The sequence below is a fragment of the Gadus macrocephalus genome, chromosome 9 (genome assembly GCF_031168955.1).
Source record: "Gadus macrocephalus chromosome 9, ASM3116895v1".
NCBI lineage: Eukaryota > Metazoa > Chordata > Actinopteri > Gadiformes > Gadidae > Gadus > Gadus macrocephalus.
In genome coordinates this window covers 19,204,472-19,229,047 of record NC_082390.1, presented here as the reverse complement: position 1 = coordinate 19,229,047, position 24,576 = coordinate 19,204,472, and the positions used below count along the sequence as shown (strand labels likewise).

The 24,576-nt window shown below is 44.7% G+C and overlaps 2 protein-coding genes across 2 annotated transcripts; both read right to left on the bottom strand.

Annotated features, from left to right (window-relative positions):
- Nucleotides 1-8,471: 8,471 nt before the first annotated feature.
- Nucleotides 8,472-15,168, bottom strand: morf4l1 (mortality factor 4 like 1). The gene is made up of 12 exons (XM_060062015.1): nt 15,011-15,168; nt 14,053-14,099; nt 13,885-13,952; nt 13,701-13,787; nt 13,073-13,150; nt 12,894-12,919; nt 12,530-12,621; nt 12,144-12,245; nt 10,474-10,562; nt 9,628-9,800; nt 9,318-9,402; nt 8,472-8,964 (listed from the first exon to the last, which is right to left on the bottom strand). Exons 1-12 carry the CDS (start codon nt 15,048-15,050, stop codon nt 8,880-8,882), a joined length of 972 nt encoding a protein of 323 aa, XP_059917998.1. The 5' UTR covers nt 15,051-15,168; the 3' UTR covers nt 8,472-8,879.
- A 644-nt stretch (nt 15,169-15,812) lies between these two features.
- On the bottom strand, nt 15,813-24,566 carry pias1b (protein inhibitor of activated STAT, 1b). The gene is made up of 14 exons (XM_060061919.1): nt 24,449-24,566; nt 23,223-23,655; nt 22,310-22,394; nt 22,021-22,068; nt 21,070-21,160; nt 20,825-20,959; nt 20,589-20,694; nt 20,223-20,296; nt 19,407-19,567; nt 19,128-19,261; nt 18,843-19,017; nt 18,582-18,721; nt 18,415-18,452; nt 15,813-18,291 (listed from the first exon to the last, which is right to left on the bottom strand). Exons 1-14 carry the CDS (start codon nt 24,491-24,493, stop codon nt 17,950-17,952), a joined length of 2,007 nt encoding a protein of 668 aa, XP_059917902.1. The 5' UTR covers nt 24,494-24,566; the 3' UTR covers nt 15,813-17,949.
- Nucleotides 24,567-24,576: the final 10 nt, after the last annotated feature.

Here is a 24,576-nt window from a genome sequence, read left to right as displayed (position 1 = left end):
ATGACGCCGCGGCGCGCTCCCCCTGCCTTGTCAGATAAATGTACAGTTAACAGGATAATGAGGCGTCCTGATCTTTCCAGGCCGCCGCGGGAGACGGGGGCTGGCGGCCAGGCGGGGGAGAAGCAGGCTAGAGCGGTGGAGAGTGGACAACGAGCCCAGAAGGGCTCCTGTGATCCACACACACATGTATCCACACCCGCTCCCTCTCTCTCTCGCTCTCTCTCCACAAGAACATATTTGCATACGTTGGCCAACAAGGCCTTGCGTTGACGCTGTGCTTGTGTATTTGTGTTGATGCCTCATCCAAAGGATCTGAACAGGCTGTTACTATATTTAAAAGTAATCTATGCATGGCAGCAGCTCTCGAAGGCATACAGTATGGAGTGTATAGGCCCTACTTTAGGTTGGATTGTGGAGCAGCTGCGCTCCGAGAAGAGCTGGTGGTTAGGCTAGTTTTATACATGTCGCACGTGCTGATGAGGCCTATTCCCAGAGTGGTCCATATAAGGCCAGACTTGTTTGAGCGCGGCGCAGACAACAGTGATTTGTGATGGAGGCGGGATCAGAGGGATTAGCTCACACCTGCTTTCTGACACCTGCTTGGAAAAGATTTGATGTTTGCATTCCGCACACTAAAGTGCTTATTTGGTTCTGCTCATCATTTCTTGGCCCAGAGTTGTGGGATGATCCACACGTGACGCAATGTTCTGAAACACACAGACAGCCCAGACTACACACACACACCCGCATATAGCATAGCCTCCAAGTCCGGTATAAATCCTTTCACAACAAACTTCATGAAGCTCTTCGCTGCCTAAATATTTATGGGATCCTGAGTTCCCGATGAGGCCTGTTATGTGTTTTTTGTTGCTGGCAGTCAGTCATGTCGATTGATTCCAGACCTTCTTATCTGGGACTCGGAGCCTAAAGGGGCAGGTGGTCTGGCCCTCACAACATGCACACACACACACACACACACACACACACACACACAGAACCCCTCCCAGACCTATATACACACACAGGCACGCACAAAGTGTGTGCGCACACACACACACAAAAAACCCAGACACACACAGCCAATGACAAACAAACACATACAGATAGAAACAACACCCATACGTGTACACACAAACAACACATGCGCTCACACACACACGCACACACGCACACACACACACACACCAACACAGAGCAAACAGCAGAGAAGGGCCACTAATGAGTGTCTCTCCCCCATCACCTCCAGGCTCTCCCTCCTCGGTGGACTCAATTGACCAGGCAAACAAGCACACCGCAGGGTGACCTCTGCAGACCAGACAGACAAACAAACATCCTGCTCCCCGTCAACACGGGCCGGGCAAGGTGGTCGATGGGAGCCACACACGCTGGATCATATCAACGCACCCCACACAATAAGAGAACACATCCAGTCACCGCACGCCACTCAATCAACTGTCTGCAGGCAAAACCCCATCAGAGGGGGGGGGGGGGGAACGAAGAGAGAGAGAGACGGGGAGACGAAGACAGAGAAGGGAGAGAGACAGAGACAGAGAGGGAGTGACATTGAGAGAGGAAGAGAGACAGATAGAAAAAGAAAATGGGACAGAGAGAGAGACAGAGAAAGGGAGAGGGCAATCGAGTGAAAGCCAGAGCATGAGCTAGAGAGCACACACATGCCACGCTTGAAGAGACACAGCCTAAATACAGGTGTACTCGAGCGCAAAAAAAAACAAAAAACCCTCACACGTCAATGCCCGAGCGTGTCTTGTTTCCCCCCCCCTTCCACTGCGGCGGTGGTTGCGGCGCAGTCGTCAGCCGCTAAACAAGGTGCCTCTCCTCGAAACAAGTGTCTCTAAAAGCAGCAGGGCCTGATGAGTCCTCGAGCGGGCTCCCAGAGCAGTGATTACTGACGTTTACCCTCTTTAATACGTGTAATTCCCATTTTCTCTGATTCACGACTAAGAGCCCTCGGGAGGGGAGCACTCTCAGTGGCAGCTTGCCAAAGCCTCCGCGCCTCCAAGTCACTTCCTCCTCCGTGGCAGTGAGACGCCGGCGCTGCTCGCACAGGTTGTCTGACTCCGCTATTATTATAATTGCAGCTGCCGACACGGCTGACAGCCTGATTACACAATGTCTCGTGTTGTTAGCTTCCTGCGCCGCCGCGGGACACCTTCCAGGTCACCGCTACCCGCGCCCCCGAGCCGCACTCGGGCCGCGGTCCGCTGTTTGTGCGCCATAAACATTGGCTAATGCTTTGCCGATTGGCTGCTCATCGTTGTTGGTGATCTCACTTAACTCACCGACACTTAGCTGATCTCACTGACCACCGCTGGGTGCATTAAATGTGCTGCTAGTGGTTTCGTTGGGATGACATTCCCGTCATCCAATTTGTTTGAGCGTCATGAGGTATTTTTTGGCCGGACTGCGATTTGTAATGCAAAGTCAGATCAGCTCCACAGCATGCACCAACGTACAACCCAAGAAAAGCACAGTTGAAGTACCGTTTAGTAATAGGAAAAGCCTGTGCTAGTTCTACTAGCCGGAGCCGGACAATTAGCATCAGCTTGGCTTCCCCCCCCCCCCCCCCCCCGCCGTCGCGGCAGCACCATGCGGTCGAGGCGCGCAGGGCGCTTTGGATCTTGTTAACACAGCACTCCCATTGCTAGCGTGCTCGCTGTGCACTGCGGGCCGCTCTACAGACGGCCACTGTTGGAGAACGGCAACACGATGACAGACCCACCAAGAATGCTGCCTCCGCCGCCGCCATATGTAACGCAGCACCCACGGTTCCCTTATTAAGGAGGGAAATAATTTCTCCTAAAGTGGCTGGCGGCGCTGACAGCTCAGATTAATGCTCCTCTGTAAAACAGCCAGAATAACAACTGCTCCTGCACGCATCATGAAAACCAGCGCATTCCCTCTGAGGGACGCCTGCCAGCACTTACAAATTCATGCATATTTGGGTCTGTGGACATCTGCCAGCGCAAATAATTTATGCTCCTCTCTCTGGGGTCGGGGGGGGAGCAGTGAATCCCTTAAAAGTTTGTTCCAAGTTCCACGGTGAGTTTATGTGCCTGGTCCTCTCCTCAGCCTCCCCCCTATCCCCCAGCCCTCCCTCTAGCCCTCCCCCCAGCCTCCCCCTCTGGTGTGAAGTGGTACGGGCGCACGCTCCAGCGGCAGCCCGGGTTGAAGGAGGGGGGGGGGAGGATCCCCCGGCATGTGGGAAAGTCCCAGGCACCACTTCAGACTTTCAAGGGCCCAACTGTTTCCAGTCCTTTCCACGGGGCCCCGGGGCCAGGGGCCGGAGCGACCTGTCAAGGCCGTTTCCTTAATATCCTCGGCGGGCCGGCGGTCAGCGAGCCGTGGCCTGGGTGGGATCTCTCAGCAGCAGCCCACCGAGCGGTGGGGAGCAGCACTGGTCGGGGGCCGTGCGGAGGTCTGCCTCTGTACCGGAGCGGGGGGGAACAGCTTATTAGCGCTCTGGAGGAGGAGGTGGATCCGAAAGACAAACACAAGCGGGTCCTCCGACATCGAGCTCCTTCCTAGGGTGGCTTTGTGACAACGCAGAGTTATCGGCTGATTTAAATGCCGGAGAGACGCGTCGATATGGAAGTGAGCGCGTCAACAGATGGTGTGTTAATCATTAAAGGCTTGTTTGAGTGGAGGCTCACACGAGGGCTCTGATTTGTTTCCACAGCGCTATGCTTGTTAATGACACGGTCACCACGACCAAGCTATCATTGGGGTTTAAATCACAGTGAGACACTTCAGTTTGCTTTGGCGGAGAGACGTCCACAGCGCTTTGGGGACAGGAGGCTAGCTCACACTCACGTGTGTCTGTCGTCCATAGACATCCATGTGTGTCAACCACAGAATTGTGGTTGAATTCAGTAGCCTACACCTGGAAGGGAGGACTGGAACCCTCTAGAAAGCTACATTAATCCAACATATTGGCTGCATCAAAGAAAAATAGCATAACTTTATTAGGCTATTGCAGGCCTACGTCCAATGAAATCATTTGAAACACGTGAAAAGAATATTCAAAGGTAGCCTACCTTTCAAGAAGAAAAATACTTTTAAATGCTGCTTTATTAGACCGACATCTAACTGTAACCCATTGTTTTTTTATCTCAATAAATCCCAATTATATGCATTGCAATGTGATAGACATTATGTAGACTTTGTTGGAGCGAAATGTGTCTGAGCGCCAGTTGTGCCACCAGATCCAGTTTGAGGAGTGTACAGGTGGGGACGAACAGCTGGGGGTGGGAGCAATCTTCTCATGTCCATTTTGGAGAATTAGCGATAGTTAGCTCATGTGCAGCCTTTATGCGGGCTTAGCCAATTTTAATACGTATGAACTCTTTACTATTTGTTTTTTGTTTACTATGTCAATTATATCATAATTACCATCCACAAAACTAGTCCAACTCCAACACTAGTTCATGCTAATGAGTATCAGGCCTCTGGCAGCCTGCAGAGGGTCAGTCTAGCCCGGCGGGGGGTCAGGGGCAGCAGGCCAACCGTGGGCCTCCCCACGAGGGAGCCGCTGTCAACAAGCACCAACAAGGACACCTTGCCTTGCCTTGCCTTGCCTTGCCTTGCCTTGCCTTGCCTTGCATTGTTTAAACTAAGATCTTATCACCACATTAACATAAATAGGTGTATACATCTCATTCATTCATGTTTATTTTAAGGAAAAAATAATATTTTTCGTTTTACTGCAGACCAATTGGGATAAAGTGAAGAACACTATTTACTTTAACGGTGACCTCGTTCCTGGTCGTTCTCATCCCACGCACACGTCCAGCTCGAATAATACAAAAACCTTCAGACAAGTCTGCCATCTGGTGGGTAAAATGAGTACTGCAGGTCATGACCACGTTATTTAACACGTAGTCATGGTACAAAAAAGTTATGATGGAGGAGATGTTATTTGGATTTTTATTCAAATGTATTGATATTATTATTGCATTATAAAATTAGGATATATTGTTTTTAATTTTACTGAATTTTTTGAATGATAGATATTTTCCAGCTCATAGCTCGGCTCCTGAGCAAAGTCAGATAAAGGCTCTTAAATTACACCTTTAGTCTCCATGTAAATAATCTTTGCCACAAATTCTCCCAAACATAGATAAATAGATACAGACAGAACAAAAGTGCTGGTAATAAAGGAAGTACTCTGGTGTGTGGATCAAAGACAGTGATATCCCACCGGAGAGAGCAGATGAAAGACAGGCAGATTAAGTTGTTTACCAAGGCTTTCACCTCTGTGTCTCTCCAGAGAGAGAGTGAGAGAGGGGCGAGTGAACCTCTCATTATACATTCACCTCTTCTAGTTCAATGGCCTTTGCAACCTCCGTCCTCCACATAAGAAGATTGCGTGTGTGTGTGTGTGTGTGTGTGTGTGTGTGTGTGTCTGTGTGTGTGCGTGCGTGTGTGTGTGTGTGTGTGTGTGTATGTATGTGTGACATGGGCATAGATCCCGGGGGACGGGGGGGACGGGCATGTTCCCCCCCTCATATACATTATTACATTATTATTATTATTATTACATCTGAACCGTAGCACATGCGATTGGCAGGTTACACATCCTCGCCTGTTTTCAGAGTGAATGGTGCATTTGTAAATGTGTGACTCTGTAAAATAGGTCAATTTGTATATTGCTGCCTATAAGGGATTCATGAAGATACATTTTAAGCTGTTAAATGGCTGTGTGTCTGTTACAGCAGATCATGGGATATGCGTTGGGGAGGTTATTGATGTCTCCTCCAGAAAACACTCCATGTTTGTGGTCCCCCTCCAGGTTGAGACCACCGCTTTTAAAGCATTAATGCTTTAATGGACAGGCTCTCTTGGGCTCTCCACTCGATTAAGTAGAGGTCTCAGGTGAGGGTGTAGCTGAAGCAGTAATGGGATATTAATGCTACATTATATGTAGATATTCACACATTATTATGTATCTCATCGTTTTCAAGGGGTTTGGACACACACTTTGATCTTACAAAATGAATTCCCTTCCAACAAGCTCAAATAATATTGGTTAAACTGTTTCAGAAGCAGAAGGGGGGAGATTATAGGAGTTATATCACACAACAGAATAACACAGGTGCTGCCGTGTATTGCTCAAGTTCTCGAATGCAAACATTGACACCGATGGAAACACGAGGTGGTGAGGTGCATGGTGTGGCTGCAGGCTCCATTACTCTACGGTCCTAAAACAATAATCCCACTCTCAAGGGTGTCTGGTGTCCTATGATGATAAGCAGCATGTGAATTCAAGTATTTCAACAAGCACCGGGCCACATTTTCAACCGCCCACCGTGTAAGATCCTACACACAGAAACCACGACTAGCCCACATTAGAAACAGATGTCCACAGCAGTCCATTCTCTTCTTTTTATTTTGACTAGGCCTTCTCTGTGTTATTGGAAAGTATTTCACTAAGAATTACCAAATGTGGTCGCCTTTCAGGAAAACAAATGGCCACAGATGTAGTTTTCCATTTTACAGGCTGTTTATGCATTGCAAATTCCTCTTCCAGAAGACTGGCTTGTGTTCTTTCAAGTTTTAATGGCTCAGAGTGACCGCAGCCCTTTGTGGTCAATGGATTTTCCAATACTAATGACATCCAGTCACACTCTGCTCTCCAAGGCTCTGCGCCCAGTGTGTAATTAGCGGACCACTAACTCCTACTCTGGGGAAACGTTCACAACCAAATTAAACCTTGACGGTTTTTCACCTCATAGATCCCAAAACAGATGGTTCTGCTCTGGAGATATCGGAACGAAAAAACATCTGGTTTTCATCTGTCAAACTGATCATATTTGCCTTCCAGCCGGGAAGCCTTCTGGTGGAGCTATGCTGGACTATAGGCTGATTCTAGACCGAGGAAAAGAAGCACTCAGCGAGGACAGGAGGACGACTGTTATATTGGCAGCACATCTAGAATCCAGAGTTTACTGGAGATCGTTCTGTCCTCATTATAAATATACATATCATTATGACTGCTTATGCATTGTCATTGACAATACTGAGAAATTTCCCGAAACAAAAACAGCCTTTATTGGAGGCAATAGGCTAGTAATATTCCTTACTGTATTTGTATTGCTGGTATTTGTAGTGCTAGTCTGCATTAACCGGTGTGTGAAATCTTGCCATCTAGTGGCGTCAACACTACACTGCATTTCTTTGTATAATCTTGCCTGAAAATAAATGTAGAAATGATACACCTGAGTAGTTTCTGGCATCCATGTCGGTAATTATCCTACCAAAGACCAGGTTGGTTCTGGTCTGTTCTCTGAGCTCTTCTCGCTTTGTGACTTTCAACACTGCCTGGTTGGCCTTGTGTTAGCAGTATGTCACTCTCCCACACACTTGCCTTTCACTAATGTAGTCGGAACCCAAACTTCGGTGCCAGTGCCACCAAGATGTTAAGGGAGTCTTGCTTACTTAAACAAATTTAAAACATGTGCCAATTTGGTTATCATATTGGTTGTAATGTGTGGAAGATTAAAATCACTCCCAAATGTAAATTGCCACTTCGGTATAGCAGGATGTACTATGGGCCAAAAGAGGACATTCATTTCAATGTTTTAATGGTGGTGCATGTTTCCTGTCAGTCTATCTAGTGGGATTAACTGCAACATTGAGGTCAGGAAAAGCCCGAAAGGCAAAATGGGAAATGCAGGCATATGTTCCTGGTTATGTCCCTGGAAATAGGATCGCAGGAAATTCCTATTGGGAACAAACAGAATTGCCCAGGCCAAGATTAGGAACCGTTGACAGTGAGAGACAACCACAAATCACCAGCTCTGCCACTGCCATTTAGTCTTGTTGTCCCGACTCAGAGCAGATCATAATAAGGGAGAGGAATATAGGGACAAGGAGTATGCTATGAAAGGATTTGTGCAGAAGAAACGGCTTCGTTTGTGGTCGGGTTTCAACGGCCTATTGGGTTTCTTCCTTCCTAGCTGGATATCCTGTGCAGAACACCTGATTTCAATCAGTGGGCTATGAAATACCACCAGCGGTACCAGGAGTGTTACTCTCCAGCCCTCTCCAACCGAGCCCAGGGGGGAACAAAGACCAAGTCAGCACAGTAAATACACCGAGAACGGGGAGACGTCGGGAAACCCCAGAGGTGTCCCATAATCCCTGGGGCTCTGGGAACATCCAGCCGCTCCGCAACATAAATCTTCCGAGCCATTAAGCAAAAGGCTTTGAGGTTGAATACAGCCCCAGGAGAACTCCTTTCTTTCCAAACATACTTCTTAAACCAGCCTCTCTCCGTGTTGTAATGCACGCGTGGTTTGGCACGCATTATAAAAATGGCCCATTTATCGATAGCAATTTGGTCAGTGGTGAGACTTTCAAGGATTCAAAGCCATTTCCTGTATGCTAATTGCCTTTGATAACATGAGCAAATGTGCCCCGATTCAGGAAATTACATTTGGAAACATAAAATGTACAAGAAAAGAACTTTTATTATAAAACGACAACAGCAAACATGACAATTTTAGCAAACATTAGAAACAAGACCAAATGAAAAACAGACAAAACAAAGTGATTTTCTTTTCAAAAGATCTGGGTAAAAACCAGGAAATACAGGCGTCATAAAAACAACAAACAACAAAGGTACTCAAAAACATACCAATGTGGGAATAGCAATTCTGTGCAGCTTTCCAAATCACAGTTAATGATTTCTCTCTCACTGGATTGGCCTTAGATCTTGAAATGTTCTCCTTCTATTCCTCTTCCAATCACAACTCAATTTCCGAGACCAAATACAAATGGTTCCCCTCGAGTGAAATCCTCCATTCAGATAGGCCAAAAAGTCCTCTGGTAACCACGACGACGCCATGACTCCACTGACCCTACACTGCCTTGCGGTGGTACTCGGGCGGGGCCACCTCGTAGTCGCTGGCGTTGAACAGCGAAGCCGAGTTCTTTACAAGGTACCTGGAACGGAGCGCAGGGAAAGGATTTAGCACACCTACATTTAGGGCATTAAGCAGACGCTTTTCCAAAGTGACTTACACCAAGTACATTTGTCAGAAGAAGGAGAAATTATATTTGATCGCTGTTGGAACCGTAAGGATGTTCATAGAAACATGAGGCAAGCACTTACATTTGCTAGGTTAACCCATTCCCCTTATATAACAAAGAAAGCTAGGATAGGATGATACACAGCGAAGTACTCTATTTTAGTGCCAGGATGTACGACACACAATAAGTGCGTACATTAAGTGCCAGGACGTTGCATGCTAGTAACATGGAGAGTACGAGAGCGTGGTTTGTGAACCAGGACTTACTTGAGGAAGTCCTGAAGGTAGCTGAGCAGCAGAGCAAGGCTCTTCTCGTCTAGGGGTGTGTACGCCAGCATCGCTCCGATTCTCACTGTTAACAACCACAAGGAGAGACGTCAACACTTGATTTGGATAAACGTTTAGTGGCACCCAGTGAGGCATCCTACATTCATTTTACAGTCATTTTTCAATATGGCTGCCACCTCTAAATGTGTCACGGTTGGAAGATGTGTTTGTTGGGGTCTCTGAATCATTTTGGCCTCCCTGTGTTTGAAAGTTGAAAGAAAAAGTGAGGATGTGGGTGCATAGTGCGTACCGAAGAGTCTGAGTAGGTGGGGAGCCCCGTAGATCTGGGACATGGAGATATCGGGGTGGTTGGCCAGGATGTCTGCATACTGCGGCCGCTCAAATTTGTACAGCAGCTGCGTGCCCAGCATCACGTTGAAGTACTCTCTGATACCAGCCACCACTTCGTTAACCGCAAATTCCCTGGGCAGAGGAAAGGCACATTATTCATCAGCATGCAGGAACTTCTACTTAGGATTGCTCCACCTCCTAAACTCGATAAGAGATCGGAATGTGTAACGCATGCAGGGTAGTGCTTCAATAAAAATCACTGCCGTAACCTAAAGATATAATGGTTTAACCATTACATGGTGACTGAATACAAGATCACAGCATTCCTAAAAGGAGGGAACTAAGAAATACATAAAGGCCTTTTTCAAAACGCAAAAGTGTAACAACGACATTTGTTAATATTTCCGTGGCTGTGCCAAGGGCTGACCCAGAGAAGGATGGAGATGACCAATCAGAGCCCGAGTTCCCCATAATGGAAGCCATATTCAAAAACAGTAACAAAGACTTAAATATCATGTGTGTAATTTTCTGAAGGCCAACATTCATGGGAAGAAAAGGTGACCAGGTCATGATCATGACACAAAGGGATTTTATATCAATTTAATTTGTAAAGCACCTTTAAAAAGCCATGCACACAAGGCAGAAAGACAATTACAAGAGGACATGGGTGAGGGGAGCGAGGGCAGCAATCAAAACGGAAATGATATTAAACACAATCTAGTAAAATATGTGATAGCACAGATGTCTATATTCCATAAAAACTATGAAGAAAAGATAAAGGTAAAACAATAAATGGCATTTGTACTTGCTGTCAGAGTTTCCTCTTGATTTTTTGTAGTTTGCATAATCTTCAAGAACTGCTTCCACATTCTTTTTGGCAGGCAAATGAAAAAGCTGAAAGGCAAAGAAGAAGCAAGATGAGAATAGATGAGATAAAGGGCAAGTTTAACAGATGTTTACAACAAGTCACTTTATGTAGATGGATGCATATATTCATAGGCATTCATTTATAAAGTAAACTCAATTTGTTGTGAGAATGAAAACTAAGAAAAATATATGAATGGCATCCATTAACCTCTTCATTGGTCTAGGTAAACAGAGTATATCTCCACAACTACAAGGGCTATAATATGTGATTTCTGTTGGAGGAGGAGAACACCTTTGAGATTGTTGTGCAAGTGATCCCTGAATCAATGTCAATATAGCTAGAACACAGCATAAATTAAGATTTCATTTCAGCCTGAGAGAATGTGATGTTTCAGAGCGAATAGCACCCAGTGCATTATCAGTTGGTATGACTCGATCATTTGGTCCAAGTCTCGAGCAAGTCCCGATTACATTTTGCTTTGGCAAGTCAAGTCACAGGTCATTAAGTAGAGTCTGTAGTTAAGGCAAGTCAATCATCTTGTTTCCCAACCCAAAGATACTGCAGTCTTACATTATAAAAGTCTAGTAAAGAGAACGTACTAGTACCAACCCACAATATATCTAACCTGTTCACAACAAATTCTATTAGCATTATAAATTATTGATATTCGGTTAAACAAATGTTAACGAAAAAAAAAAGTTCACTTTATAAAGCTTATTTTGTCATAATTTATTCTCAGTCAAAAAAGTATTCAGAAAAAATGAAATACTGACAGCAAGACTACAACGTAATCAAACTGCAAATAAATAACATTAGCTTATTTATTAGAGCACTGTTCAAAACCATCTGATCCCTTTGGCTGGAGACAAAACTGGGTATCTTTATCAAGATGTTGAGACATTTTGAATTCATATTCCAGGCAACAAACCAGGTATTTTGACCCAAAAGATGATAATTTTCAAACCCTAACCAAGTATCTTTTGTGCCTTAACCTAACCACTTCTTAACCACAGTCACAACATTAACAATCTTTCATGGCGAACCAATGCATCATGAACGATTAACAGTGAAGAGAATTAGATTCAACGTGTCTGTGGTTTGCAAAAACAGAACTTCACAATAACAATGTTTTCTTTTGGTGATTGGGTGGATTTGTGTTCTGAACTGAACCATAGTCCATCAGGTAGCATCGGTAGGAGCCTGATCATCCAATCATGACCATTCCATAGCGACAAGCTTGACCGAAAGGGTATTCATTCAATCATGACAATGCTGTTCCCATTGTGAGCTCGCAAATGGGGTTACATTATAGAGACACTTGTCATGTGTGCATTGACAACATAATTTTTTTAAATATTTATATGTAATGTTTAAACCCAAACATAAAATAAACACAGAGAAGTCAATTGAGTCATCGTGTCTCAAGTCAAGTCACAAGAGTAAACGCCTCACTACGTCATTGCATTTGGGGTGAAGGGGGCGTGGCCAATACACGGGGCGGACCAGATACAGGCACTTTCAGGAAGATGCGGTTAAAATCCTGATTTTGCGTATACAAACTATATGAACTAAATACAATAAAATCCCAAGAGACATCCAGGACTGACCTGCTTCTGTCGCGTGATCAGGTCCCAGTCGTCCACAAGCCAGGGTTTCAACTCCTCTGGGATCTTAACCTTCACCTCCACTCGGTTTATAAATGTCTCCTCCTGCAGAAACACGAACATATTCAAGCAACGCTCCCTGACACACAACCTTATTCAAGTGTGAGATTGGCACAACTTTGGGACATTATATAGTGGATAAAATCAGAACCACACAGAAAGTAAATAATGATCGTGTTGAATTATTTTTGTCCCCTTTTCAAATTCAAACATCCAAATAATACACATGGTTACTGATTGCGACCCAAACTTAAAGATCAATCCAGGAAATTAAACGAGAGACAAACTTGACGATGAACATGCAGTTGGACCACCGATTGTGTACGTACACTTTCGACGGTTGGATCCACACGGGCCCTCTTCTTCCTGGGTGGGTGGGCCTGGTCTCCCCCAGAACTCGTGCCTTCTCCGGCCCCTGGGGCTGGTGGGATTCAAACCAGAAAGTTACTTTAACTAAATCCTCATGGTAGTCAGTACTGGTACATTCAACTATGCCATCTACAGTCATGTTAACATGTGTCGTTCAGGTCCAGTGCAATATAATTGCAATTAATTATTATTAATATGCACTTTTAATTACACTACCGCTATGTTTATGCATTTGGTTTTAAAAAGACAATTCCTCCATAATGCAATCTTGACTCTTAAATAATAATGATGATGGTGAATAACAAAAAAAAAAAACATATTTACGCTTCAGTTTGTTCTTTTTGGTTTTCCTAAAGGGTAAAAAACAAAAATAGCTCAGTGATACACAGATTTACAATAACAACATACAGAAGCTGAATTTGCTTTGCAGTGACGCGCGCGCGTGAGAAGAAGGATACATTGAAGGCAGAAGAGGTCAACACACGAGAGACTTGAACACTTACACATCGTTTTTCTGCACGGCTGCAGGAATCTTCTTATTCGGTGCTACACCCCTCATCCTCCCTTCTACATAATGGTCTCTTCAAAAGACAACAAGTTAAGGTATTAATGACACATCATATACAGGCAGAATATATCTAGAATTACCATCATAAATATATCGATGCATATTTGATTATAGTGAAGGTCCATGTACTGAACTTCGTTAATCATACGCTAATTTATGCTTGTGAAACCCTTTCCAAAAACTATGAAGAGATAACCTAAGAATGGTCAATTCACAAATCAGCATTAGTCTGGAAGCCCTCTTTTAATTTTCAATTTCCATGGGGTGTTATCATAGGGTTCCACAAAAAAAAGCCCCTGGACGCAATGGGTAGACCTACAACCAATCACAGCAGCCCAACGTGTGACATAGCAGCGGCAACAACGATAGGCGCTTCTCTGTTCATAATCGAATCAAACAGGCCCCATATTAGATGAAGGGTGGTGAATGGGAAGGTCAGGGGGAACAGCTCTATTGTAAACTGTCTGAACGGGAGGGGGGTCAGACGCATATGCCAGAGAAAATCAAACTTCAGCCTTCAGATTTGTTAACTAAATTAGCAATAAAATAAGAGAAAAACTTACTGATTTGCCCTCTGAAGCTCTTTCTGTTTTTGAAGGTTGCTGTCAACATACTTCAGCACTCGACTTTCAGGAACCCATTCGTCCCAACTGTAAAAAATGTCCAGACAATAAAAATAATAGCTAGACCGACTATGCAATATTGAGCTTGCATCAAAGAAATTTCAAAATCTCAGTGAGAACTTACTTCTTATTCCATCCACTGTAATGAATAAAATATTTTATTTGCTTTTCCTTGACGTTTATTTTAACACACTGCAAAGAGAAGTGAGAACAGGTGTTTATATTGACTTAAATCAAACAGAATAACAGATTTGGTGCGTATAAATGAAAATGACACCCCATTGTAGCCTACCTTGGCTTCGTAAAGCAATGGCCCATGGAAACAGAGAACTCTTTCACCTAAACACAGATGATGAAAAGGTTAATGTAGCAACAACAGGCATCAAACAACATGATCAAAACCGACAACGAGTTGCCAATGGGAGCGATGCACAATGGTACCCAAAGCACAGTGGGTACCAACAACCCACCCTTCCATAACGTTAGATGCTACAGTCAAATTAACTGAAATGTGCAAGTGAGAACTTGGTGACGATCTGTAAAGCCCACCTGCTGCTGGGTCATCCGCCAACTATCCCAGAGGATCCACTACACACACACCATCACCATTAAAATAATGAAGCTATAACGTTATAAGGCGCGTATATATAGTATGTATACTGTGTATGGGCGGCATGTGGATCAGGAGGTAGAGTGGGTTGGCTGGTAACCGGAAGGTTGCTGGTTCGACATTCAGCGCCTCCTAGCTGACTGTCGATGTGTCCCTGAGCAAGACACCTCACCCTAATTGATCTCGAAGAGCTGGCTGTCGCCTTGCACTGTTGAAACCACCATTGTGTTTGAATGGGTGCATGAATGGGTGAATGTGTAAAGCGCTTTGAGTGGCCGCTGGTTAGAAAAGCGCTGTATAAATGCAGTCCATTTAGTTTTACCATAAGGGTAGAGCATAGGGCCTGGGTGCTGCTGGGAGCTAGCAGATAGCCTGCATGCTAGAAGATCACGGAACTACATGTGATCTCCCCGATGTTTTAAAACCAGGGCAACCAGGTACATCGTTACGAAACATTCCGTTTGTGTATTATCGCTGTGAAAAACCTATCGCCATGCGTTTTGTAGAGAAAAAAACCCGACACCCGTTTAGCTTCTGGGCGGCGGGAGGACCCCCATCACCGAGGGGGCCGAGGCATGCGACCCTCCGCTGTTGCTGCGATTCACCGGACCATTAAACCCTTGAGTGTCCGGATAATTACCTTCTTGAAATTTAGGTTTAGGGTCCTGTTTCGGCGCCATTCACAGATTAAACGAGCAAAATAGCGGAAAAATCAAATCCAGGCATCGCCAGCTCCTGTTCTAGTCAGTAACGACGCCGCGCTAATACGTCACGCCCATCGATGACGCTTAAGCAGTGCGACGGGACAGGTTGAAAACAAAGGTCTGGTGCAGTACTCACATGGGCCACAGTATAGGCCCGTCCCTATACATCAGCTGTGTAATGTCCAATACATGATTGTATAATAATTTGTATACTATGTATACTATGGTCATGTTTCCTTTAAAATATGGTATTGAGGTACATAAAACTACATTCCCTTCTGAATGTGTCATGTTGACACCCCTGAAAATGTTTCGCACTATGTGTTTCATAAACTGGGTAGGCCTACTGATAGCAATGCCCTAGTTTCAGAATGTGCAAATGTTATTTCACTTCCCTTTTGGAAGATGTTTGGCTTCATATTATACTGACTCGAGTTTCATCCCCAAAATGTATAGCTACAGATCGTACAACTAGTGGTCTCTCTCTCTTCTCTCTCAATGAAACCATCTTGAATCTTCGCACTTAATAAATATGTACTGTATTCACGTAGGTACTGTATTCACTGTTCTTAAAGTATTTATACTTTTATACGGTACTTTAATCACTCACTGTTCATAAGTATAGATAGATAAATAAAGATAGCAATACATAGGAGCTACTGTATTCTACTTGAAGTAATGCAATTACAGCGGGAAATAAAATGTCAAGTGGTGCACATCTTAAAGCAACTACAAATGTGTTTTTATATATTTGTTTAATTCTTACAAATATCAAACAGCACAGTTGAACTTTGAAGCAGGTCAAAATGATCAAAGCCTCCATCGTATAACTGACATATTTGATAGTAAAACAGACAGAAAACAGAACCGAAAAATGTACAATGCATGTCAAGCAACAATATTTTTTTAAATAGCATTAATTATGTAATTACAAAAGAAATATCATACAATGACAGCAATGCGTATCCACAAATCAAACAAAATGCAAAAAAATATATATGATAATAAATAATCCTAACTATGACGAGGGCCAGATGTTATCTTCTGGGCATAAATGTACTGTGATACACTTATGAAGAAAGCATTCACATTTAACTTTATTCTTTATTTTTAGGTTATTGCAGACACTGAACAAAAGGTAGGCTATTCCTTTCACATCCACTCAAAGTAAGAGCAGAGGTGAAAGTAGAGATTTCAGGCAATTCCAAAGGACCAAATCTGCAACACATGCAAAGCCAAAACAATGCATCAAGTCTTAAATGCATGTAATGCGCATGTTCTACAAATGACATGTCACTGAAAGCAAGTGTGGTGGATATTAAATAATGCATTCAGGAGGAATAGAAGGTGGAGAATAAGGACCATCGTTAGGCCAACAACAATTAATAGGATTCAAAGTCTGATCAAATATCCTCCCACTGTAACTAGCGTTTCAGAGCACTAATTTGCTACCGTGAGATTTTAAGCATAAATACAACTCAAGTGGATTAACTCAGATGAACACAATGGTCCAAAAGGTTTTTGGCCACGTGTTTTTGCACATCCCAACAAAAGAGAGGCTGGGTTATTCTGTTATTCTGCATCATTCTACAGTGTAAATCCCAATTCTGTAAGAATATGATGTTTCCATGGAAAAATACACAGCCGTATGACTCGACAGAAAGCAGCGCAAACAAAGTGAGCTTAAAATATTATGTTGAGGAGATATGAAACAGTAGGACCTTTAGCGGTTTTAGTGGCTACAACTCCTGGGACATAGGGAATGCTTATTAGACAGCATACAACCAACATAACTTACATCATAAATAATTCCGTAAAAATAATAAACCACAGCATGAATGTCTGCAGGAAAAATGTGATGGTAGTACAAATGAGTTTGACAGAGGTTAAGTAAGAAGGGACACATTCTGCATCACACATTCTGTTTGGCAGGGAACTGCCACCTGCGAATGTGTACCAATGCCCATTTTCTCTTCAATCTAAATAGCATGTCCGTAAAGTGTCCCCACATAAGGTTCCTCACACTTCGTCTTATATAGGAATAATGCCATTGACATGAGATATTGAAATAAAACCGTAAAAACCAGGTACAAAAGGTACAATATAATCAAAGGACCACATGAAGAGGTGTGTAAAAGTGTTCGGTATTCACAGAAAAATATCAATCGAAGTAACTTACTTACTTGACAGGATTTGTCCTAGGTTTTATATACATATAAGTCAAGTTGAAAATAGATTTCCTCTCTGTACATAGCAGTTTTTTTTTCTCCCACTGACATCCTCTTCCTCTATTTACAAACAAACTCCCCTCTGTCATTGGCGTCCGGGTCTGCGTGTGTGTGTGTCCGGGTCCATTTGTGTGTGTGTGTTGGTGCCCGGGTATGTGTGCGTGTCCAGGTCCGTGTGTTTGTCCGGGTCCGTGTGTCCGTGTGCGTTTGTCCGGGTATGTTTGTCCAGGTCCGTATGTATGAGTCCGGGTTTGTGTGGGTGTTTCCAGCCCTGTGGGTGTGTTTAGCCCTGTGTGTGTGTTTCCGAGACCGTGTGTTTATCCGGGCCTGGGGTCCGGTCCCGGTCCCGTGCGCGCGCGTGTGCCATGCGTGCCGTGTGTGCGTGTCTCATGTGCGTGTGTGTGTCCCGTGTGTGCGTGTCCCGCGTGTTCGCATGTGTGTGCGTGTGTCCAGGTCTGTGTGTGTGTGTCCAGGTCTGTGTGTGTCCATGTCCAGGTCTGTGTGTGTGTGTGTCCAGGTCTGTGTGTGTGTGTCCAGGTTTGTGTGTGTGTGTCCAGGTTTGTGTGTGTGTCCGGATCAGTGTGTGTATCCGGTCCCCTGTGTGTGTCCGGGTCCACATGTGTGTGTGTGTCTGGTCGCCTGCGGCTCTAGTCCAGGGAGATAACGTCAGATATGGAGCCGTACATCGCCGCCGCCGCCGCTTCCGCCGACGACCTCGACATGCCCGAGATGGAGTGGTTGTCGCGGTCGCGGTCTCTCTCCCGGTCTTTGTCGCGCTCCCGCAGGCTGCCGGAGGACACCAGGCTACTGGTGCTGCCGCTGTTGCTGCCCCCGTTGGTGGCGGCCAGCGTGCTGCTGCCCGGCGTGGAGGGCTGCTCCAGGAACATCTGCGACGAGCCGTAGGGCAGGAAGCGGTTGAGCAGCAGGTCGTGGTCCTCCGAGGTGGAGGCGGACGCCGCCGCCGCCGCCGCCATCACCATGTTGTAATGCTGGGGGGCGGAGAGAACAGGGAGGGAGACACGGCGGAGACGTCAACACATAGGTATAGAGACGCTAGGCTAGGACACGGCGTGTGGTCGATTAGAACGGGATTGTAAAGGGAGGACATGTACCTGATTGTCGCCTTGTAGAAAGGAGAAGAAATTTAAATCTGCAACGATAATAAAAAAAAATTGGTTGATATTCTTTGGAAGGAGGGATCATCAGTCTCGGTGGCTTGGAGATCATATTTGCAATGCAAATCAACGTGCTTGTAATCTGAGCCAGCTGAGAAACATACCTGGCAGGTCACTGGGTGTGTGGTAGTAATGGCGGTAGTCTTGAATGAGAGGTGGAGGAGGTGGAATGTAGCTGGTCTCCACAGGGGGCATGCTGGGAGCTCGGCTCACAGGGGACGCCTGGGAGTGGAGGTTCAACACTCTGGACAAAAGGGGTGAAAGAAACGGCTTAATTAGACGGTGGGGATGCGCCGCAGGACGGAGGGGAAAGCGTTGGAAGGTGCCCTGAGAGAGCAGCGCTCCCTGCCGCTGGAGGGACTCACCCCTTGGTCGCGGGAGGAGACTGGGGCGACAGCGAGGGACAGGGCCTCTTGGGAGGGGGCTCGTCGTCCAGCTCCTCCTCTGAGGAGCTGTCCAGCGTCAGGTCGATCACGTCTACCTTTTTGTTGTCGTGGTTGGAACCGTGTTTCTGATCCGAGCTGTCGGTTCGAGCCGAATCTAAAGAGAGAGGGGAAGAGGGACACAAGGATCTCAGACAAACAAAGCAACAACAGAGCAACAACAGTGCATCAGGGTTTGGCGGTCGGTACACATGCAGACATTCTTACCCGAGTCGACCCCGTTGTAGGAGCCAGACACCTCCTGCACCTCCTTCTTTGACCTCATAGGGGCCCAGTTCCCATCTTCAACGAACTGAATCTCATCAGAGTCTGAGCAGCTATTCAGGATCTCCATGAAAAGCCTATGGAAAACAGAGTTGGTTGATTGAACCAGTCAAGCTCTAGCCTTATTGAACCAATTACAGCTTTCTAGGTGTCATGAGTTTCCCAACAACCACTGGTTATGCAGTGAGACGAGAGAGTGTGTGGGTGGGTGCCATGGCTCACCCGTCTATTATTAGGTGCTCGTAGGGGGCCTTCTTGTCACAAACCGGACACACCCAGGTGGGCTTCTTCTCATTCATTTGGATGTACAGCGTAGCGTCGAAGCACTGCAGGTGTGAGCACGTCAACGCTCTGCATGGGATGGTCAGCCTCATCTTCCCTAGCTAAAGGTAAGAAACACACATATTTAGAGACACTCTTTGGTCGATCTTCAGGACAAAGCTACTGTGGATTAGAGCTGGTCAATAAATCCACAGCAGTAGCAGTAGCCATGCATTATACCTAAATAGTTGCATCTTGGATAGTTATTACATTTACATTTAGGGCATTTAGCAGACGCTTTTATCCAAAGCGACCAACATCGGTTGAAACACAGAGGGCAGAGTCAACCATGCAAGGCGACAGCCAGCACATCAGGAGCAGTTAGGGTTAACTGTGTCTTGCCCAGGGACACATCAACACTCAGCAAGGAGGGGCTAGTGATCGAACTAGCAACCTTTCGGTTGCAAGACAGCTGCTCTACCTCCTGAGCTAAGCCCACCCCCAAACTTTAGACAGTGAGTTTAGACATTCCATACTTTAAATAGTGATTCTTAGCGTTCATTGACTTCTTTGCTGAAGAGTAATCGTCTTTGGTTCAAACCATGTAAAGACCTGAAGAACTGCCTAACCCTATGCTGCAAGCCCTTTAGCTTGAGCCTCGAATCACAGTTGAACAAGCAAAGATTTGTATAACTACTCAAGTCACTCTGACGCTACCCGTTACGAGCAACACACTATCTAAGAGCGAGGATTTAAACTAGGTGAAAAGGGATTTACTGGACAGAGGAGCGACACTCGTAGACTGGTGGTGGCGATTTCACTCTCGGGATCAGCGGTTAACTTTTCTTTTACTGTGAGAGAAAACAGAATAAAGCGTTTGACAGATTAGTCTATGTGAGAGGAACATTGTTTATACCACAATGAATTACCCAACCAACAAACAAAGTGGGATACAGAGTGGGGAAACAGGCTTTAAAAGATAAAAAAAAAGTTTAGGTAAAACTGTTACAAATATATTTCCATTTGGAGCATCATGGGTCAGGCAGAAAAAGTGAAACTCTTCAGCTCCTCTACTAGTTTATAACATGATAGTTATTGTTGTTAATGTAGAAACGTGATGTCACGACTGCGGTCCCCACATACTTAGAGCCCTGGAGTGGTCAGGGTTCCTGATTCCTTTGGCCCGTAGTCTTTGCAACAACACAGTGGACGTCTGCTGCCGGACCAAATACACAGCCATGGAGAAACTCTGAGGAGGAGACGCAGAGAGGACCACAACGCATCAGCCGGGGCGCTACAACTCTCATGTTACTCACACACAAACACACACGCCGTGGTGCAGTTGTCTGGATGAGAGCTTTCACTTTGCGACTCCTTACCCTGCCAATTTCCGAGGTCCATGAGACCACGATGGTGTTGGGGACCGTGGTGGACAGCCTCACCAGAGAGGTGATGTTGATGGGCCTACTGGGCCTTTTTGGTTCCACTCCATTTTTGGTTGGAGGGAGATATCCCTGCAGTAAACAAAGAATAAATACATAAACCAGTCAGTCATTGGCTATGACTGACTGGTGGTACAATGGACGAGGTGCATGCTCAGTGGTGGTCGACGGTCAACACTCACCGGCAGGGTGCAGGGCTTTCCGTTCACCTTCACACAAAGGTTGGGAGGGAAATGGTCCTCCTGGGGACAGCTCGTCTCTGATAAACAAAATCTGGGAGGGAAGGAGGCAATATTTGGTTATCAAGTGCTTTTCATCTTCCATGTTTGTGATGGCATCTGCTGTCGCATATAACCCAGCTATCATTATCCTCGATCAAGCCAAGACTTATTTTTCTGGTACAGGATATTTTAAACGATAATAAGGAGCACCTGATCATTTGGAAGCCTTGATGTTTTGAAAACTGTATTTACCACATGGTTCAACAATTTAGCAGTCGACCACTGACACCCCATTGTTGTCATTTTGCCTGTGACCACATTTGTTTGAGACCGTGTTGGGTAGTTTGAGTGATCCTCTAGATGCAGTGTGATGAACTGTTACAAAAATAAATGCATGATGCAAGTCCCCGAAACATTAACATAGAAGATGGTTAAGTCCTGTAGGAGTTGACCCAAACCACCACCTTCGGACCATTAAAAGGCGCCGTGTCAATCCAATGGATTGTTATTATCATCATCTTTGGACAGATGTACCAAACATTAAGTACTGGATTGTATTGAGCCGATCAAAATAAGCCGCTGTGACCTCCGTTATCTATATAATTATCTTCAAGAAGCTCAGTTTTCTTGTTTGTTTGTTTAGTATTATTTTGCTATCAGATTCCGTTTATTGCTCAAACAATCAACACACTAGGGTGTTGGCTACTGAGACAAATGTTCAGCAATAAAAATACATTCTGCATAGCTACGCTTATATGTCATCTATAGAGATCGTTTTTTAACAATGTCAGAGGCTGAGTTGTGCGTTATCATGTTTTGATATGCCTGTATGTCGAGGTCTTTTTGAAGACATTGAAGCAGATTAAACTTAAATACCCCCCTACCCCCCCAGGAAAACACTCTGTGGCTTACCGTAACTGGACCTGAACCGCAAAATCACATTTGGTACCAGAGATGTCCCTAAAGAAGTGAAATATGAGTTAGATATTGTTAACATAAATTGCTAACATACAAGCATTATTGCATATAATAGCCTTATTTGATTTTGAATAGGCATATTCCTGGCGTGAAAAAATTGCGTTGGGCAAACACCATGACATAAATATAAATGAATGAATAAATGTTTGCTCGATGGAGGTTGGTTTGAATGACATGCAGGTCTGTGTGCAGTACTCCCTCAGTGAGCTCCTTTCACACTTACATGGAGCTGCTGATTTGTTGCACTTGCTGCGGTGTCAGTGCAAACGCGTAACATGTTTCCTGGAATCGTTGACTGTTGTCAGAGGCTACAAATTCATTATAAAAACAAAAGAAAACCATGTCAACAGAAGGCACACTTGTCTAGTTGCTGGCATGACGACATATCCAACCAGATATATACATTCATACTTGAAATTGAACACTCAAACTGAATCGTTCTTGCCCTGATCGAAAAACCCATTTGCCTTAATAACTTGGGTAAATGTAACCCAAGTTATTAAAATTATTCTTAAGTATCCAAGGCAATAGTGTATACACTTCTGCCTTGGATACATGTAAAGCTTTGATTTTAGCATAGACTAACTGATAACATCCAAACTGATAATTATGATCATGTTAAATGTTGATATTATTATTCTCAAGTGAGTTTAACCATTAAGATAATATCATCTGATAAGATTCAATATTGCAAGGCTTTAAACCTAAACAAATAAATTGGGAATGGGGATAGTGCATGACTGAGTTCACCTATATTGTCCGAAAATATCCCATACAAAGATCCACCACCAAATAACAAACAAACAAATGTCATATATATAAAAATAGCTACTTAGTTTTCTGCTTTGGTGACACATCACATGTTAGATGTCTCTAAAAGAAAGAAAACGTATTATGTCAATCATTATGTTCTAATGAACCCCGACTAATACTGTTAGAGCAAAAGGTATTGGTTCGTAATGGATCTTGGCAATTACATATGATTCAATGCTGGCAAAGTACCATTGAAACACTAACTGTTATGCTATCAGCTACGGCATTGGTTTGCCCCCAAGCCCAATCCGGAGATCTGTGGTTTCAGTTCCCTTTGCGTGTCCCATACCCTAATTCACTGCTAAGCAGAGCCGTGGACTTACACAGGCTGGTTGGCTTGATGAGCTCGTCTAGCATGTCGTAGAAGGGCAGTCTCTGGAGCTTAACGTCAGGGTGTACCGGGTGCAGAGCCGACGGCAGGTGAGCCAGGCCCAGCTCGTGCTTGGGCCCCAGTAGGGAGACGGGGAGCAGGGGAGACGGAGCACCGTGGCTGTCAAACCCCAACTGAGTGAGGCCAGTCGGTAGGCTGGTAGAGGAGTGGACAGTGGGCAGGGCGAGGTCCAGTGGCGATACCATTTTGGTGGGGAAGCGCCGCCTATAGAGCTCCTTGATTTTCATCTGCACTGCGGGGCTGCAGCCGGCTTTGAGGAGGTGAATGGCTTTGGTCAAGAGTTCGTGTTTTCGCCCGTGTTTATTCCGTCCTGCGTATCCCAACAACACCTGGAGCTCTGAAACTCGTAGGCTCATTACCATTTGCTGGTGGAAAGAAAAAAATTGTATTACTAATTGGGAAATTAGGGTTTGTCTCTCAAAGAAAGCTGATTTAAACACATTTGAATTAAACATACCAAGATCCTGACTAGATTGATTGATTGGCCACGAGTTCATAGAGAATTTTAGCATTACAGTTATACATTTAAAGCAACAGTTAAGAGTTCGAACTAGTGGGAAAACAAGTGAAGACTGAATGAATCAGCCAGCCATCACTTCAATAACACACGCAGAGTGGAGCAGTGGTGTTATGACCAAAATATAACCATCAATGTCCATCTCCCATCAATGAGCGGAGATGATACACATTTGATTCGAATTCGATATCGTATGAACACATAAAACAGGCTACATGCAATCCGTAGTCATTTGCCAGATTGATAGTAGTGATCCATCTCCAGAAAATAGACAGAGCCCATTTTAGCATATATGGCGTTGCAGCTAGCGAAGCCTTCAATCGACTGAAAAAGACCGCAATGGTAATCCATAATCTACACATTAAAGCACGTATAACATAACATATAATATACAAACACACAACACGCAGGTGATAGATTAAATCGAAAGGCTGCCTGACGTTATAGGAGTAACAATAACAAAGCTAACGCTTGCTAGCCTGCAAGCTAATTGTTATTCCTAAATCAAATTCACATCTTATTTGTCTGCTTGCTGTATAATAAAACATACATCATCGAGGGGATGGCTTAAGTGAGAGGTAATAGAGGCTTTAATATAGGAATAATCTATAAATCAAATATAATGTTTGGATTCGCTATACCTTCAGTTCCGCACTTTCCGCCATCTTGTTACATTGGGTGCGCATGCGCAATATTCACCCTCCAGGGACGAAGAGAGGAGCATGGAGAGGACATAGGCAGTGTTGCCAGATTGGGACAGATTTGTCAA